A 20,287-nucleotide genomic window follows, 5' to 3' on the forward strand; every position below is an offset into this window, starting at 1 on the left:
GAAATAAAATCCAAAGTCATAATGGGTTACTACCTCATATTCACTAGAATGGCATTAATAAAAAATAACAAAGACATATGTTATTAGAGAAATGTACAACTGATAGGAATGTAAGATGGTGCAGCCACTTTGAAAAACAGTTTGGCAGGTCTTCAAAATGTTTAATATCGAGTTACCATAATACCCAGCAGTCGTGCCTGGATTTATACCCAAGGGAAATGATAAAATATATCCACACAAATTCTTGTACACAGATGTTCATAGCAGCACATAGAAATAATAGCCTAAAGATGGAGACAATAGAAATATCCATCAATGGATATATAAATAAAATGTGATGTATTCATACAATGGAATATTATTTGGCTATAACAAATAATAAGTTATAAGAAAGTTTTAATACAATCTAAAATATGGTTAAAACTTGAAAATATTAAGTGAAAGAAAGTAGTCACAAAAGGCCACATAATGTATAATTTGATTTATATGAAATGACCCAACAGGGAAATTCCATGGAAACACAAAGTAGCTTAGTGTTTACCAGGGTCTGTGGGAAGAAAGAGAGCTGGAGAATGATTGCTAATGGATATGTAGTTGCTTTTTGGGGTGATGAAAATGTCTAAAATTAAGGGGCTGGTTACACTTATGGATACACAGACATTCCTCATTTTATTGCACTTTTTCAAAAACTGAAAGTTTGTGGCAATCCTCTGTCAAGCAAGTCTTAATCATTACCATCTTCCAATGAAATATACTCACTTTGTGTCTCTGTTTCACCTTTTAGTAAGTAATTCTTTTAATATATCAAACTTTATTGTTTTTTAATTTAGTTTTTTTATAAGTTATTGGGGTACAGGTGGTATTTGGTGACATGAATAAGTTCTTTAATGGTGATTTGTGAGATTTGGGTGCACTCATCACCCAAGCAGTATACAGTGCACCATATTTGTAGTCTTTTATCCCTCGCCCCCCTCCACTCTTCCCCACAAGTTCCCAAAGTCCATTGTATCATTCTTATGCCTTTCTGCCCTCATAGCTTAGCTCTCACATATCAGTGAGAACATATGATGTTTGTTTTTCCATTCCTGAGTTACATCTCTTAAAATAATAGCCTACAAAGCTGGAAGTGGTGGCTCATACCTGTAATCCCAGCACTTTGGGAGGCAGAAGTTGGCAGATCACCTGAGGTCAGGAGTTCTAGACCAGCCCAGTCAACATGGTGAAACCCTGCCTCTACTAAAAATATAAAAATTAGCCAGATGTGGTGATGGGCACTTGTGATCCCAGCTACTTGGGAGGCTGACGCAGGAGAATTGCTTGAACCTGGGAGGTGGAGGTTGTTGTGAGCCAAGACCACACCATTGCACTGCAACTTGGGCAAAAAATAATAATAAATAAAAGAATAATAGTCTTCAATCTCATCCAGGTTACTGCAAATGCTGTTAATTCATTCCTTTTTATGGCTGCATGGTAGTCAATCATATATACACACACACACGTGCACACACACCAAAGTTTCTTTATCCACTTACTGACTGATGGACATTTGGGTTGGTTCCATGATTTTGCAATTGTGAACTGTGATGCCATTAATATGCATATACAAGTATCTTTTTTGAATATTGACATCTCTTCCCCCCAGTAGTGGGATTACTAGATCAAATGGCAGTTCTACTTTCAGTTCTTTAAGACCTCTCCACACTGTTTGAATGTAAAATAGTGGCTGTACTATTTTACATTCCCACTAGCCATGTGGAAGTGTTCTCTGTTCACTGCATCCATGCCAACATCTACTGTTTTTTGATTTTTTTGATTATGGTCATTATTGAAGGAGTAAGGTGGTATCACGTTGTTTTGATTTGCATTTCCCTGATCATTAGTAATGTTGAGGATTTTTTTCATATATTTGTTGTCAATTTGAATATCTTCTTTTGAGAATTATCTATTCATGTCCTTAGCCCACTTTTTGATGGGATCTTTTGTTTTTTTCTTACTGATTTGTTTGAATTCATTGTAGATTCTGGATGTTAGCCCTTTTTCAGATGTATAGATTGAGAAGATTTTCTCCCACTCTGTATGTTGCCTGTTGACTCTGTTGACTGTTCCTTTTGCCATGCAAAAGCTCTTTAGTTTAATTATGTCCCAGCTGTTTATCTTTGTCTTTATTGCATTTGCTTTTGGGTTCTTGGTCATGAAATCCCTGCCTATGCCAGTGTCTAGAAGGGTTTTTCCAATGTTATCTTCTAGAATTTTTGTAGTTTCAGATTCTTGGGTTTAAGTCCTTAATCCATCTTGAGTTGATTTTTGTATAAGGTGAGAGATGAGGATCCAGTTTCCTTCTCCTACATGTGGCTAGCCAATTAGCCCAGCATCAGTTGTTGAAAAGGGTGTCCTTTCTCCACTTTATGTTTTTGTCTGCTTTGTTGAAGATCAGTTGACTGTATTTGAGTTTATTTCTGGATTCTCTGTTCTGCTCCAGTGATCTATGTTCCTGTTTTTTATACTAGTACCACACTGTTTTTGTGACTATGGCCTTATAGTATAGTTTGAAATCAGGTAGTCTGATACCTCCAGATTTGTTCTTTTTTCCTTGATGTTTGTGTGGTTACTCTTTCCCTCCCTATACTGCCAAGCTAATTTTTTTTAAAAGGGTTAAAATAAATCATTAATTTCTACTGTAAATTTTTAGCAGTGGTGGAACTGTTATGATCCAAAAAATTTTATTGGGCTTTCTAGCATGAATCTATACAGGTCCTTAGAAATAAAGATTGATGTGTTTTAGAGTTTATAAATTTTAAGTTAATTTTTTATATGTCGAAGGGCAGAATATTAGTATTTTGTTACTGGGTTTTCTTGCAAATCTAAAATTCTAGGGCAAGAATCAACTTACAAGCTATTCTCTCAACTTTGTGGTACTTTGTAATAAGGATACACTGGGAACATACTCGGTAAATGTTCGCTGAAAAATCCTAGAATTTTTCAGAGGCAAGCTTTGTATCCTGATAATCATTTTTCCTATCTTCATGAATTTCTATAATATATTTTCTGCTTTTATGCTGAGGGATGTCTACATGAGACTGAAATTCTTTATTCTTACTGAAAAGAGGAGGTAGGTTGTTCCAAAAAAGGAATTAGGTGGAAGAAATTTTGTTTTCAGACATATCCTAAAAATATTAGTTGATTTTTTAAGAGAAATGCCAAACTCGATCTGCATAAATGAGAAAGTGTAAATCATTTTTATTCATGGTTAAGTGGATTAACTCTTAGTATGGATTAAGGAAACATCTTGAATAAACAGTAAAAAACCTCTTATGCTAAATGGTAGGACATTTAAATATAAAAATATATATTTGACATTTTTCCCACCACATATAACTGCCTATTCCCACTGTTAGTATGAATTCATATTCTTTTTTTAGAGGTGTATTCCTCCCTCTAGAAAATATTAAAATTCTCAGGGTATCTATAAATAAGCAAGACACATTTTTACTTTGAAGGGGGTGCACACGTAACTATTCTGCTTGTTATCACCTCCACCCATGTAATAGGAGACCTTGATAAAAGCGAAAAGTAAACTTTCTTTAAAAAGCATAAAAATACCAATCACTTATTAAAACATTTTCTTTTTTGTGTGTTCACAAGAGACCACGTTGGCTTACGAGTTCTCCTAACCCATAGCATGCTGTATCCATTTTCTTTGCTTTTTTTTTTTTTTTTTTTTTTGCTGAGCCTGATGACAATGTCTTGGCATTGAGGTCAGGAGAGAGTGAGGGAAACGGTTCTCAATTTTTGAAGAGTTAATGTTAGAAATCCAAATATATATTTGATCATATGCTTTTAGCAGTTTTATTTACTGACTAACCAATTATCTTATGAACATGGTGATAGAGCAAAAAAAAAAAGAGAAAATGTAGAAAAAGCATTAATTGACATTAATAGTGCATGTCCTACTTTCTGGCCAAAGAACATTGTCAAATGAACTTAAGAGAACCTTTTCACGTGGGTACCCACATGTGGATACCACAACTGAATAAAAACTACCACTTATACTGAAAGAATTCGTAAGGTTTTCCTTTGAATGTTACCATCAAATTTGGGGTAGGAACTATCAACTTTATCACCCTGCACACAGATGTGAATGTTAGAATATCTGAATTCAAGCCCAGTAAGAATTTTCAGTCTTTATGGATGCCCAGGTATTTAAAGGGAGATTGTTAATTTTCAGGAAAATGTCAGCCTAAATTTACATGATTTGCAAAGAGAGGGAAAGGCATTTGCAGAGGCCATTGAATTCCATTCAAAAGGAAAAGGGGGACACATAGGGCTAGTTCATATTGCTCTACTGGGGATTTTACTTCCTTTCTGAAATTATAAGTAAAGGCAGTTAAATTGCTTAAGGAAGTATGGGGCACTATTGAGAGAATCAGAAAATATTTGGAAAGAATTAGGAAACTGAAGCAAATGGGATTCACCACTTTCCACTTGCATGTGCTAGAATATCAATAAAATCTGAGCTGCAGAAGCCTAACTAGGAGCAGTGGTAAGAATTACAAAGGGAATGAAGGCTGAAGTTTGAGAACCACTATGCCAGTTTTCAAGTGATGCCTCCTAAAGTGACTACCATTAGATAATAACCATTACAGAATGCTTACTTAGATCATTGAAATAGAAAAATTTTCAGAGACCACTGAATAGACTACATTTGTAATTCCAAAAATACAGTACAATTGACCATGGTGGAAATATTGTCAAAGAAATTTGCAGTACTGGCTCTCACTAGCCATGTACCCAGGAAATTTAATCTCTGTGTCTCATTTATCCTATAAGGAATTACTGTAAAAATAGGTGAGAATATAATTACTATGTATGATACAAACATATTACAATTAAAGTTGTGATAACTCTGTGAACCTTACAGATGGAATCTTTCATAGCCTTCAAGCTTCTTGAGATATTTCAACAGCATAATTCTTTATTAAATCTTAAGTGCAAGATAGAAACTTGTATTAGGCCCTGAATGGGAATACCTTTTTAACATTACCATGAATGCTGTATTTGCTAAATCCCCTAATCCAAAGGGCAAGAGTCAAAAAGTCACTTGCTAAACTGAAAAAAGTAGGCTGAACTGAGTGTAGAGGCCAAAAGAAAGCTGCCCTCTGAAGGTGCTGAAAATGAGCTGACAAAAGACAGATTAATAGGAGAAAAAAAGCCATTTATTTAAGCATAGCAGAAGATAATCACAGGAGAATGATTATCCAGCAACCCAGCTCTTATTCATCAGGGAAGGGGAGATAAGGTTGTAGTAGTAAATGATTTTCAGAGGAAATGAATGAACCCAAAGAATCATGGCCTTGAATAAAGTTCCTGTGAACACTGGGGGAGGTGGTAGGTAGGTGAGGGACAGAACTTCACTGTGAGCAAAGGTCTTTTATGCAGATAAAGCCACCCAGGTAATCTCTTGGAGCTACCCTCAGAAGAAGAGATGAAAAGTTTATTTGGGTGTAGAGATGACTCCCATTCTCTTCTCTTTTTGCAGGTTAATCATTCCTGGTTATTTGATGAAATTTCTAGAGAGAGGATTTTTAAGATGATTACATTTATTTTGGAAAGAAGTTTTCTTAGGGAAATTCCAGAGTCCCTTCTGGTGCACTGGGAAAGAAGGTTAGTGAGAAAGGAAGGCAAGGGAAGCTCAGAGACACCTTGAGGCTGCTGCTTTAGTTCAGTATCTGAAAGTGCCATATTTGAGGTACTGTTTTCTGAGCCCCAACATGAAGAACCACTCTGTGAGGAAGTACATATATAGGATCCTGATGCACAATATTGATAGATAGGGCAGGATTTACTGTAGAGCAAGATGGTGGAATAAAAGGCATCACTGATTGTTTCCCCATAAGAATGCCAATTTAATAACTATACACCAAAAAAGTACCTTTGTAAGAACCAAGTGAGCATTCACAATATCTAGTTTTAACTTCATGTTGCTGAAAGAGGCACTGAAGAGGTAGAAAAAAAGTCTTGAATTGCCAGTGCCTCTCCTCCGCCACCCCCAGCAGCAGTGGTGTGGTGTAGTGAGTGATTCTATGCACTGGGGAGAGGGAGAATACAGCAGTTGTGAGGCATTGAGCAGTGCTGCCTTGTTATAGCAAAAAGCAAAACCAGGCCAAACTCAGCTGACACCTGCTCATGGAGAGAGCATTTAAATTAGCCCCAGCAAGAGAGGAATCACCAACCCCAGCAGTTGGAGCTTGAATTCTTAGAAGCCTTCCCACCAGGGCAAAAGTGCTCTGTGGCCCTAAATAAAGTTGAATGGCAGTCTGGGTCACAAGGACTGCAACTCTTAGATGAGTCCTGGTGTTGAACTGGCCCCAGAGCCAGTGGACAGAAAGGTCCCACAACCCACTGAGACTCCAGCCAGGGCAGGTTAGTGAGTGCTGTCATCACCCCTTCCCTAACTGCAGGCTCCACAGCTCATAGCTCCAAAAGAGACCCCTTCCTTCCACTTGAGGAGAGGGAAGAGTAGGAAGGAGTTTGACTTGTACCTTGAATATCAATTCAGTCACAGCAGGTTAGGGCACCATTCAGAGTTGTGAGGCTTCCTTCCAGGCCCTAGATTCCAGATGATACTTCTAAACACACCCTGGGCCAGAAGGAACCCCATTGCTTTGAAGGGAAGGACTCAGTCCTGGCAAAATTCATCATCTGTAACTGAAGAGCCCTTGCATCCTGAATAACCAGCAGGGCTACCCAGGTAGTACATTGTGGACCTTGGATAAGACCCTAAGTCTTGCTGGCTTCAGGTGAGACTCAGCACATTCCCAGATGTGATGCCTATAAGGCAAGACTTCTGCAGAATAAAAATGGAGAGAAAAGTAAAGGGGACTTTGTCTTGCACCTTAGTTACCAGCTCAGCTACAGGGGGATAGAGCACCAACTGGGCTCTTGGGGCGCCCAGTTTCAGAACTTGACTCTTGGATGGCATTTCTGTACCTGCCTTAGGCCAGGGGACAGCGAACTGCCCTGACAGGTGAGTTCCAGGTCAGGCAGCATTCACCACAAGCTGACTGAACATCTCTTGTGCCTTACAGGAACATCAGCAGTGATATGGCAGTACTTCCTATGAGCCTGTGGTAGTGGTGCCCATGGGGTGAGACTCCTCTGACTTTGGAAAGAGGAGAAGAGTGGGATGAGGGAAGAACTGAATTCTGTTGTTTGAAAGCCAGCTCTGCCACAGTACACTAGAACATCAGGTAGACTGCTAAGGTTTTTTGCTCTAGTCCCTGGCTTTCAGATGGCACCTCTGGACCCACACAGGACCTGGGAGAACTCACTGCCCAGAAGGGAAGGCCATAGGCCTGGATGGCTTTGCCACCTACTGATTGAAGAGCCCCAGGGCCTCAAGTGAACATAGGCAGTAGTTTATGCAAGCATTATTGTTATCAGCTTAAAATAATGGGATATAAGGTATTTGCAAGCCTCATGATAACCTCAAACCAAAAACATACAATGGATACACAAAAAACTAACAGCAAGAAACTAAATCATAGCACTATAGAGAATCACCATCACTAAAAAGAGGACAGGAAGGAAAGAAGGAAGAGAAGAGCACAAAATAACCAGAAAACAAATAACAAAATGGCAACAAAATGGCAGGAATAAGTCCTTATCAAAACTAATATTGAATGTAAATTGACTAAACTTTCCAATCAAATGACAGAGTAACTGAATAGATTTAAAAAAAACAAGACCCAATGATCTGTTGTCTACAGAAAATACACTTCACCTATAAAGACACATATAGACTGAAAATAAAGGGGTGAAAAAGATATTCCATGCAAATGGAAATTTTAAAAGAGCAGGAGTAGCTATACTTAAGACAAAATAGGTTTCAAGACAAAAAGTCTAAGAAGAGACAAAACCACTATGTAATGATAAAGGGGTCAATTCAGTAAGAGGATAATTTAAAATATATATGCACCTGACACTGGTTCACCCAGATATATAAAGCAGTTATTATTAGAGATAGATAGGGTAGAAAAGGGATGAGTCCATCCTGAAGCTAAAGCCACAGCACTGACATTTGAATTCTGGCAACAGTAGTTTATTGAAGCCACCCCACGTTGTCCACTGAGTACATCTAGAAGTCCTAGCTAAAACAAATGAACACTAGTTTGAAGACACTGACCAACCAGAAATTGTGGCCTCATGATCCCAGAGAGAAGGGAAGTCACTGAGGTGTGTACTTTTCCTCCCAAAATGTTAGTTGATTTGTGACCCCAGACCAAGAAGCTAGGAAGCCAGATAAATGGTGCTAAGAAGCTGAAACTGAGTAGCGCTTTGAGCTGTCTCACAAGGGTGGGAAAATAAAAGTGAGGTTTCGAGGCCCATCAAGGTAGAGTGGCACTAGAAACACCCACATTTCCAGTAACAATGCCAGAAGGGGATAGAGCCTAGGAAAGAGAGAAAACTGGAAAAATGCCAGCCTTTATAAGGACTGAAACCTGGCTTTGATAGTTAAAGCCCACATTTTATCATGATCATCTGTCTGTAGTATGACTGCCGATCTTCACTCCCACTCACCCTCAAAAGATAAAATAAACCCTTTCTGGAGGAATGTAACATCAGCCAGAGATTCAAGTTACCTCTAGACTCTATCATTCAATTTTTAATTTTGTTGTGCAAGAAAATAGAAACAAATGACCAAAAAAAAGAAAAACGAAAAAGAAAAAAGATTTGAAACCGTAAGTGACTGAGTTATTGGAATTTTCCTACATATACTTTCACATGGCTGTAAATAATATTTCAATAAAATAGATATGGAGAATTTCACCAAAATCAAGACTGTAAAAAATAATAAAATTAAAAGTCACATACTGAAAAATAACTGTAGATGAGTTTAACAGCAGATTGGGCATCTCAGGAGGATTATTGGACAGAAAAATGAATCAGGAGAAAATACACAAAGATGAAAAAACTAGAAAGTATATGACAGTGAAATGGTAACAGTAGTCTCCATGTGTAATAGTAGTTTCCACACTGTAGACTGGAACGGGACAAAAGAAATATTGTTTTGGAAATGATACTGGGTGAGAATTCTCTAAAACAGATAACTTATCAATCCACATACTGAAAACGCTCTATAAACCTCAAGAAGGAAAAATAAAAATAAATCACACCTCAGCACACCCTCCTGCAATTGTTAAAAAACAAAAGCTAAGAGAACATATTCAGAGAAATCAAAAGAAAAAATACATAACAGTAGACAGGAGTGACAATAACACAGCTGAATTGTTCACAGAAATGATAGAAGCAGAAGATAATGAAATGACACCTTTAAAGTATGAAAAGAAAATAACCACCAACCTAGAATTATACATCCCACAAACAGGTCTTTCAAAAATGAAAGGATAATAAAGATATTCATAGATGAAAACAAAATTTGCTACTTTCACTAGACTCACATTAAAAGAAAAATCTGCTGGGCATGGTCGCTCATGCCTGTAATCCTAGAACTTTGGGAGGCTGTGGTGGGTGGATTGCTTGAGCCCAGGAGTTCCAGACCAGCCTGGTCAACATGGCGAAACCCTGTCTCTACAAAAAACAAACAAACAAATACAACACTAGCCGGATGTGGTGAGGCACACCTGTACTCCCAGCTACTTGGGAGCCAGAGGTGGGACGATCGCTTGAATCCAGGAAGCGGAGGGAGGTTGCAGTGAGCCAAGATTTTGCCTCAGCGCTTCTGCATGGGTGATAGAGGGGAACCCTCTAAATAAATAAAGGAAAATCAAAAGTGAACAGAAAGAAGGAAAATGATTCAGGATAAAGCATTGAAGTGCAAGAAAGATGGAAAGGGTAAATAAATGGGCAAATATTATTTACAATATAAAGAATAATTGAATTTTAAAATATCAAGAGTTAAAATACATGATAATTATAACACAAAAGGCAGGAAAGTGAAGAATGCAGTTCCAGTGTTGTAAGATTCTTGAACTATCTGGGAAATGATGAAAAGTCGATGCATGTTGTAATCCCTAATAACCAGTAAAAGCAGAGTAAAATTATATATATTTATAATTAACAAGCCAATAAGGGGCAATAATGAAACACTAAACATAGTTGACTAATGCAAAGAAAGGCAAAAATGAAGAAAAGGTAATATAAAACAGGTGGACCAAATTGGAAAAAAAAGTGGTAATATGGTAGACTCAAGCCCATATGTTATATTAAATAGAAATGGAATTCAAAATCAAGAATTGTGAGGCTAAATTAAAAAAATAAAACATATACGACATTCACGAGCTATACCTTACACATAAAGAGAAAGAATGAAAATAAATGGATAAAAATATGCAAATTTTAACCAACAATAACAACAGGTATGCTAATATCAGATAACGTAGTCTTTAGAAAAAATGTTTCTTGATATAGAGGGGATGCTTCATAATTATAAAAGGATCAGTACAACAGAAAATTGTACAAGTTTCATGTATGATCTAATTTGACCTCAGCTTAAAAAATATAGAAAGCCAAATTAATAAGACAAAAAATGATATAAGTAGACAAATCCACAATCATAGTGTGATATTTAGCCCTTTCAATAGCAAATATATTATTAACAAGCACACAAAGTAAATCTAGAATGCTACAGACGATTTGAAGAGCTAACTCAATTCTCAAACTTGACCCGAATAACGTATAGGTTTAGATGTAATAATGGAGTACTGGTTGTATTTTTTTTTTAATGTCTTTATCACCTACAGAAACATACTAATGTAGTTACAAGTAAAAAATGAAAAAGACGTTGAAGATCCTAGCCTTACATAAGTAATGGGGAATAGAAGGTGGACTGGAAAAAATAATGGGAGCACCAGCAACAATAGAGAGGTCCTATGGCCTAGACATCTGGCCATAATATTGGCGTGAGACTGAAAAACAACAGGCAACTCAAAGACAGATAACTTCAAAATATGTCTTTCAACGCCTTACGTTGCTCATATCATTATGCTTCACAAAAAGTTTTAAAAGTGTGATGATATCATGAAATATTTAATAATCTTGTTAATAAAACAATGATATTCCAACATTTTATGTGTATGTTAATAAAATTTTGTTGTAAATCTGTAAAAAAAATAGTCTCCCATTTCTTCTGTTCATATGCATAATTGCTTTGATATTCTACGGTAATTTCCCTTTTCCAGTGAAAACTTTTTCAACCAAATATGTAATTGGAAGGCTATAAATAAGTAATTAGTTTCTTTCTACAGAAAAAAAAATAGGAGTCTTAATGGATGTAAGCCTTTTATAGTTACACTAGTTAATTTATGCTTTGCTCTCAAAGTCAATTTTTAGCTCAGTTAACTCTTCCTGAAAATGATGGCTAACTTGTTCCATTTCTTTTTAAAAAATGAGTAAATCACAGAAAATTATATTGTAAAAATCATATAGACCATTGAATGTCATCGAATCTTTATAACAGCTTTCAACTGAGAGTGTGTATATTCAGATCATTAGTTTAAACCAGTCATTTTCTAATTGCTGCAGGAATGGAAACTGAAAATTCTGTGAGCAAGCTTACTTTAAAATTATGTAACATTGTCTGTAAACTTTCATTAAGCTTTCTTTTACTTTAATTAATCTCATTTTCTTCTCTTGATCAACTAAGAATCAATAATAGTATTTAATAATGGTATCAAATAGTAAACCAAAAAAGTCAAATAATTTCCTTTGGAGGGTCAACTTATTTCATTTTGTAGCATAATATATACAAACCCTTCTTCCTGTCATTGAACATTTACAAAATAATCTATCATTCAAGGGGTTGCTCTCATTATGTAAATAGAACTTAAACCATCTGCTGATTTGTTAGGTTTTTCACTGTAATTCTTAGCAGTTAATTTCAAGGAGTAATATAGTGAATTGCTAAAACATAAAACATCTGTTGCTACTTTTTAAAAGCTGCTATTAACCTATGTTGCCAACTCAATCATAGTTGCAGCTTTATCTTTTGCATAAGGAACAATTTTAGGAAAAGTAATACTTTTCCCCGTTAATTTTTAGAGTTTCCAACATTGACAACTCTTACATTGTCAGTATGTTTTTTCTTTTTAGATGAGTCCTTCTATTGCTTTTTATCCTTCAACCTGTTATGTAAGTATAAGAGCTCATCACATAGAATACATGTTTATTTGGTTTTTATTATACTTATTAGACAGCTGAATTTTGCCATATTTCACCTCTTACTGGTTGTCCTTAAAACAGTATTATTCTTTAATAGAAGGTGGCACATTTCATTTAGATTTTTTTCTGTCATGCCCTAAAAACCTTGTCATAAACTTGGTAGGATCATCTTTTTTCCAACATGGTGTGCCTTACCTATCTGTGATCATTTGTGCTATTTGATGAGAAATAAAATCTTCATCTTTCTAAGTTTTTTAAAAAAATTCCAAAGGCAATATTTATTGTTGTAAAATTTTTATTTTAAGTCTTATAAGAATTATATATTTGTATCAACTTTATTAATGTTCCTGTAAAATGTTCAGCTCATATTCATGGGTTCATTGTTTCAATGTTAGAAAAAGGACATAGGAACGTTTGTGGGGCTGATAGCTGGTTGGTGCCAATATGGACATAACAATTGTTAAAATGATGAAATATTCCCATTCCAGTTGGTTCTTTTCTGAGCCTCTGAGTTTTTAAAGCAGTACACTGATAGTTTGTGTTTACATATAAAACAGCAATAGATTCTAGGCTGCAATGTAGGTAAACATATTTTTTTTAAATCTACATGATTGTCTGGGGTGGTATTTGAGCATTCTGATGCACATGGTACAATCTTTTGTAGTGCCAGATTGTCCAGGATCCCTGTTCCCACACTCAATGCAAAGAGTGTTCTCTAGTCATTGGGACAACCAAGTGTCCCCACAAATTTTCAAAATATTCCATGAAGGAAAATGCTATCCTTATTGCAAAACACAAAATTCACATGTATCATTAAGTACTAGCATATCAAACCCATAAAGATGACTTGAGTCAAAACATTTCACTTTCATTTATCTCTTTGAAAAACCAGAAGAAAATGAAGTTTAATCCCCCCACCCTAAAAAAAACGGAAAAGAAAAATGTATCTTATTTTCATATGCACAGAGAGTGTGAGATAAAAATGAGACCAAAACTGAAGGAAAGCATCAGGGAAGATTACTTAGTGATAAGGACATTCAGAAATAAAAACATCGTGAGGACATGAGTGTTTTATAAGAATAATGATAACAAAATAATTTATGAGGAATTACTTTGCACCAGAGTCTGTGCTTATTTTACTTTTTTGAACTTTACCTAATCCCCTTAACAGCCTAATCTGAGATAGGTATTACATATCCACTTTAGAAGAAAGGTGTGTTCTCAGAAATACTGTGTACTTTCAGCATAATGGCTGGCTTTCAAGTAAGCAGGCTCTGAGTATGGGGGCTTGAAAATATGTAAGGGCTACCACTGTGCTATCAACTGAGGGCGCAGCCAATGTCATCTATGATGTATTCTGCCCCACTATATGCTCAGAACCAGGGAAGCTGATGTAACTTACCCAGGGGTCTGCTGGTGTTAAGTCATGGAGTCCCAAGGCTGGAGAACATACTGTTCTGACATCGAAGGCAGCAGAAGAAAAGTCTGACTCAACTCCCAGAGAGAGACCAAATTGCCTTCTGTATTTGTTCTCTGTAGGACCCCAGCTGACTGGATAACATCCACCAACACTGAGGACAGATCTTCCCATCTTGCCCACTCAGACTCACCCTCATCTCCTCTGGAACACACCCCACAGACACACCCCAAATAATGCTCTACCAGAGCTCTAGGCATTTCTTCATCCAGTCAAGTTGGCACTTATATTTAAATCCACAAGTCTACCCCTTGTTGAATTGGCATCCACAAGCATGTCCTTAAGCCACTTAATTGCCAGATAAAGACAATGACAAGGTAACAGTTCCACCTAACAGGGTGATTGTGATTTTCAGTATTTGAGCAGTTCAATTTTTAGAGTTTAGAGAGTTTGACCTTCTGGGATTTTGATCTTTTGAGATTTCAACATTCAGGATTATGGCATTTGGGATGGTGTCACAGAATTTTCTCAAAGGTATTGTGTGAAATTTCTATTTTATAAGAGTCTCTTCCTCTAGATTGTTGATATTGAGCTATTAACTTCAGTCAACCATGTATTTTTTAATTTCTCTTTTTTTTCTTTCAGCATTCTCTCATACCCTTGAGTTCTTGGACTGACTTGCTGGAGTTTTGTTTTCAGATAGAGGTAGTTAATGTCTTTCTGTATGTGATTACTTTTGTGAATAGACAGAAGATAAATTGATTTCTAGCAAAAACTTGGAGATAACATATTGGAGAGAAAGAAACCCTTTAGTCCAAACTTTTATTGGGGAAAACAATGTCTTCATTGTTTGGGATTGAAATGTTGATTCTTTCTCTGTCTTCCTATCTGTGGACATATCATCGATGATGGCATTTGGGCTCAGAAATGTGCAAGATAAGGCAAAAAGAGTGTGGTATTTGGATTTCAGTCAAATGCCTCCTAATTCTATAATAGCATTAGATAATAATTGCAGAAACTCTGTTAGAGCCTCAATAAGATAAGTTTTGGCAAGTATAGGCTAGTTCCCTTTAACTGATGTGAGCTACAGGTACGGAATTTTTACTTATATTATTTTTATAATAATTTTTTTTTGAGACACGGCCTCACTCTATCTCAGGCTGTAGTGCAGTGGCATGGTCACAGCTCACTGAAGGCTCAAACTCCTGGGCTCAAGTGACTCTCCTGCCTCAGGCTCCTGAGTAGCTAGGACTATAGGTGTGCACCACCACACCTGGCTAATTAAAAAATTTTGTTGTTGTTGTTGTTGAGACAGGGTCTCACTTTGTTTCTTAGGCTAGTCTTGAACTCCTGGCCTCAAGCAATCTTCCTGCCTCAGCTTCCCAAAACTCTGGGATTACAGGCATGAGCCACTGTGCCATGCCAGATTTCTTTTAAACAAATGTAATGTTTAAAACTCCCCAAAATTTTCCCTTTTGCCCCCTGAAAATTTGCTGAAAATCAACACAAGGCAGATTAATAGAAGAAAAGGCACCCCAAATTTATTAATATACACACGTGTGCATGGGATGCATACAAAATATGAAAACTCAAAGGTCGGATGCTTGACACCTTTATCCCTTCTTGAGGTTACAGAAAGAATAGGGGCTTGGAGTGTGGTAAAACAGATTTTGGGAGGCAGAGAAGGGGAAAGGCATGGCTAGCAAAAGCAATCTTGTTATGTTTGTGCAATCTCACTAGTAGCAGCTCCCAGAAAGAATAAATGTCTTTCCTAGATCCAGACTGGAGGGGAGGCATCAGTGAAAGCTATTTCACTAATGTAGAGTTTTCTCTACAGATGCAAATCTCCTCCACAAAAGGCAGCTTTGCAGGACTATTTCTGTCTGTAGGCCCTCTGAATAGCCATCTCAAAATATGTCAAATAAGTATATTTTGGGGTGAAATATTTTTGGTTTCCTTTAGTTCCTCATGTGAAACTTTATTTTCAGAAAGTTTCACCTATTAAAGTAGGATTGGTAGCTATGGAGAGATTTGGGGTGGAGGTTGTAAGATAAGAGATTGGCAAACGGGAAGAAAAAAACCCCATAGATTGGAACTAGTCACCCATATCTTCTCGACTCAGTCCTGAGTCCTGATAGTATAGGTCAGTTCAGTTTAATGGTTGCATCTCATTTCAAGACATCCATTGCAGATGAGCTCTCAAAGCTAGACATCTACATATGATGAAGACAAACAGATATTCAACAAGAGATCTTTCTATGAAGAAAAAAGAAAACAAAGATTAATGTCTGGAGTCATCTATAAGCCAGTTTTTCTAGAGTCTCTAAAGCATTTTCAATTGGAGTGGGTAGGCAGTGACAATTTCTAAATTGAGTTTGAATCATGAACTATCTAAATAGTCCATACACCAATAGGCATGAAGCCTGTTTGTATATAAGTTAATGTAGTGATTATTTCCAAAATTTATACCTACTTTCAGCTTTTAGGGTTAATTTTTAGTGATTTTAAGTCAGATGAGTGGGAGATCAAAAAAGTCATAAAGTGATTTTAGTCCTCCATCAGTTCACTCTCATGGACTTAATTCTTGTTCTGCTTGATGTTACATTAGTAGTTCTATGTCCAGTTTTGTTCATAGGATATTTTGAAATTCTTACCCATCCTGTTGAATAATCAGCAGAGGTCCCTATTTCACAGTACCTGTCAGTCGTTCATTCTTGTCATGAACCTCCATTACATATCTAATCAGGTTGTTTATTATCTCTCTTTTGGATGTTTCAGGAGCCCTCTGAAACACCCCAAAGCTAGTTTGAGTTCAAAAAAGCTTAATTTGGATTTTGAAATGTGATGTTGGGAAGACTGTCAGACATGTTAAAGGGTTTATCAAAATAGAAAAACACTTCTTTATCAAAATAAGATTGCAGATTGTTATAAAATAATAGTCATTCATTTAGCCAAAGTGATAATTAAAAGATTTGAAAAAGAAAAAATATCTTACTCTTTGACAGAGAGGAGATTCAGTTTTCAATACAAAGAGCTAATAAAGATAGCATGAGGCAAACAGAATCTCTCTCCTTCTCTCCCCACCTTTTTTTTTTGCAGTTTACTCAAAAATGAACATTTTTTTTACTATTACTAAAGATACATAAAAATCTTACTTTAAAGAGAAAGCCAGATTCTACTTTTGCATTAGTCTGTTTTTTATATTAAGACTCAATACCCTTATACAAATTTAAGAACCCTTATAATAAATTTCTTTTTTTTTTTTTTTTTTTTTTTTGAGACGGAGTTTTGCTTTTGTTACCCAGGCTGGAGTGCAATGGCGCAATCTTGGCTCACCGCAACCTCCGCCTCCTGGGCTCAGGCAATTCTCCTGCCTCAGCCTCCCGAGTAGCTGGGATTACAGGCATGCGCCACCATGCCCAGCTAATTTTTTGTATCTTTAGTAGAGACGGGGTTTCACCATGTTGACCAGGATGGTCGCGATCTCTTGACCTCGTGATCCACCCGCCTCGGCCTCCCAAAGTGCTGGGGTCTTTAATTTTGGTCAGTTTAACCACACAATGTTTTGAAATTCTCTTTTCCCTCAACTTTCTGTACCAATTTATTTTTGTTTGTATCATTTTTTCCTTTATTTTGTTTTTTGCTTTTGTAAAATTTCAATTTTCATTTAGATTCTGGGGTACATATGCAATATTGTTACAAGTGTATATCACACGATGCTGAGGTCTGTGGTGTGAACGGTCCTGTCACCTAGGTAGTAAACATAGTACCCAACAGATAGTTTTTTAACCCTTGCCCCTCTAGTTTTTTAACCCTTGCCCCTCTGTCCATTCTCACAGTGCTATAAAGAAATACCTGAGACTGGGATAATTTATAAAGAAAAGGGGTGTAATTTATTCACAGTTCTACTTGGTGGGGTGGCCTCAGGAAACTTACAATAACGGTGGAAGGTGAAGGGGAAGCAAGGCACATCTTACATGGAGCCAAGAGAGGGAGAGAAGTCGGGGAAGTGCCACACTTTTAAACCATCAGATCTTGTGAGAACTCTATCATAAGAACAGCAAGGGGAAGGCCACCCCATTTCAGTCACTTCCCACCACGTTCCTCCTTCAACACATGGGGATTACAATTTGACATAAGATTTGGATGGGGACACAGAGCCAAACTATATAACCCCCCTTCATCCCCCTTCTAATAGGCCCCAGTGTCTATTGTTCCCAACTTTATATCCATGTGTACCCAGTGTTTAGCTTCCACTTGTGAGTGAGAACATCTAGTATTTGATATTCTGTTTCGATGTTAATTTGCTTAGGATATTGGTCTTTGGCTGCATCCACATGCTGCAAAGGACATAACTTTATTGCTTTTTCATGACTGTTTAGTGTTCCATGGTGTATATGTACTACATTTTCTTGATCAAATCCACTGTTGATGAGCTCCTAGGCTGATTCCATGTCTTTGCCATTGTGAACAGTGCTGTGATGAATATGTGAGTACAGGCTTTTTTTGAAAAGAACAATTTATTTTCCCTTGGGTAGATACCCAGTAATGGGATTGCTGGGTTTTTAGGTGTTTAAGAAATCTCCAAACTGCTTTCCAAGGTGGCTAAACTAATTTACCTTCCCACCAACAATGTATTGCATTTCCTTTTCTCCACAACTTCACCAACATCTGTTATTTTTTGATATTTTAATAATAGCTGCTCTAATTGGTGTGAGTTGGTAACTTATTGTGATTTTGTAATGCGTTCTTTGTCCTTTTTTACTTTTGTTGGTTTAAAGTCTGTTTTGTCTGATGTAAGAATAGCTACCCTTGCTCTTTTTTGTTTCCCATTTGCATAATAGATCTTTCTCCAACTCTTGAATTTGAGCTTATGGCTGTCATTACATGTGAGAGGAGTCTTTTGAAGACAGTAGGTGGTTGAGTCTTGTTTTTTCAATACAAATTGCCATTTTGTGCCTTTTAATTGGAGCGCTTAGACCATTTACATTAAAAGTTAATATTGATATGTGAGGTTTGATCCTGTCATATCATAGTGCCAGAATTCTTGTGCTGTTTTACTGTCATCTGGTGATGCTAATACTTCTAATTTTTATAGTCATTTTCATAAGGATATTGCTTTTTTTCTTTCCCTATATATAGTTTTCTTTCCCTTCCCTCTCCTGAGGGGAGTGTGACTGTGGAGTATGTTGGGTAGAATCCTTTGGATTTGCTTCTGCAGCCCTATGCACTTCTGTCAGCAGGCTTTATATTGGGCTATGTGGTTTGACTTACGGCCACTAGATAGTGCTTATAAGAGGCAGCTGTGGCTCAAGCAGAAGGATCTGTGCCTGATCTTCGTTTACTGTGAGATGTTCTCTGTTGTTTCAAGTGGAGGGATGGACAGAGGAGTTTGCAGTGCCCTTAGGTTCTTGTTCCATGGGGGACACAGCTAAACAGAACTGAAGCCTCTGGCTTGCCCACAGATATCCCAATGGTGAGTGCAAGCACCACCAGCCCTGACAAAGGTGACTGGGAGGAGCTCCTGATGAAATAAATGCACTGAGGTCTCTACAAGCGGATGAGGAGGCTCCATGGGCTCCAGACGCTAGATAGGCAGGAATATGATCTGTTTCCCTATCATACCCCTGTCCCAGGACTCATGATGCTTAGTTCAGATCCACACTGTAGTCTGTCTCTGAACCCCAATGTGATTGAGAGCTATGGGAAATGTCTGTTTTGCCACTTGTCATGGAAGTAGTTTTAGGGCAGAATCTCTGATTTAGTTTGATACAGATGGCTTTATGGCTTGCTTGGTAGCACTGCTGCTTCATGTAAAGTGGGGTGGGGGGGTTCCATCTTTGGGCCTGTACAGGTGTGTGTTGGTTGTGGTATTGTCAGCTGGTTGGGTTGGCCCAACCTCTCGTCCTGGGGAAGTGGTCAGGTACCAGCAGAGTTGGCAATGGGGTATTTAGTTTCCCAGTTTCCAGGCTCCTAGATGACCCACTGGACAATGTGTATGAGTCCTGAGGGGCTGGACCTGGGTTGGGCAAGCCCAGAGTTCAGGTGCTGACTATGATGGGGAGGGGCAGACTTGTCTGCAGCTCACCTGCTGAGCTCTCAGGTCTGGGCAGGTGGAATGCTTAGATGGTGGGAGCCAGAGGGAAGATCACAGGCCCATGGTACTAGAATTTTCAGAAGGGTTCTGAACCACACCTGAGAGCAGGGTAGGTGCACTGGGTAAGCGCCATTTGGCAGGGATCATCAGAGGTGGGGAGTTGTGGTGTGCATAGTCTGCCCACTGCTCCTCTGTGTCTTAGCTGTGGCTTTCTTGCTGCAGGTGCAGAGAAGTGCCCAGCTTCCTTGTTCCTTCCCTGGCCTGAGGGCAGTAGGGGTGGAAACAACAGCAGCAGCAGTTATGAAGGGCTTATTAGCCACCTGTGGGTGATTTGGTCCCAGAAGACAACATAGAGCCACGATCAAACAGTGTTCAGGTGGGGACAGGGTTGCTACCCTGAGAACCCAAGCTGCTGGGCCCTGCCGGGCGAGGAGCAGCATGGGTGGGGTCGCACAGTAAACAGTCTGGCCATCTCTTAGTGGGGCGGCTGCGGCACCCCTCTAAAGGGTGCAAATGTGCTCAGCCTCTTTATTCTCTCTCTGGCCTTAGGGCAGAAGGGGCAGGGAAGCCAGAATGGTGATAGCAGAGTTATCTCT

General features: G+C 37.9%; 1 protein-coding gene across 10 annotated transcripts in view; it reads left to right on the plus strand.

Annotated features, from left to right (window-relative positions):
• SNX13 (sorting nexin 13) overlaps positions 1 to 20,287 on the plus strand; it is a 199,788-nt gene that overhangs the window by 166,111 nt on the left and 13,390 nt on the right. For 7 of the 10 annotated variants that reach the window (XM_078342622.1, XM_078342624.1, XM_078342626.1 and 4 more), the window contains one exon: positions 12,109 to 16,581. In XM_078342622.1, coding sequence (XP_078198748.1) covers positions 12,109 to 12,317 — 209 coding nt within the window. In that variant the 3' untranslated portion in view covers positions 12,318 to 16,581. Of the gene's footprint in view, positions 1 to 12,108; positions 16,582 to 20,287 lie in introns of those variants that run through there. The other 3 variants (XM_078342628.1, XM_078342621.1, XM_054237208.2) reach the window with 2 other exon arrangements.

This window comes from Callithrix jacchus, chromosome 11 (genome assembly GCF_049354715.1).
Source record: "Callithrix jacchus isolate 240 chromosome 11, calJac240_pri, whole genome shotgun sequence".
In the NCBI taxonomy this organism is placed as follows: Eukaryota; Metazoa; Chordata; class Mammalia; order Primates; family Cebidae; genus Callithrix; species Callithrix jacchus.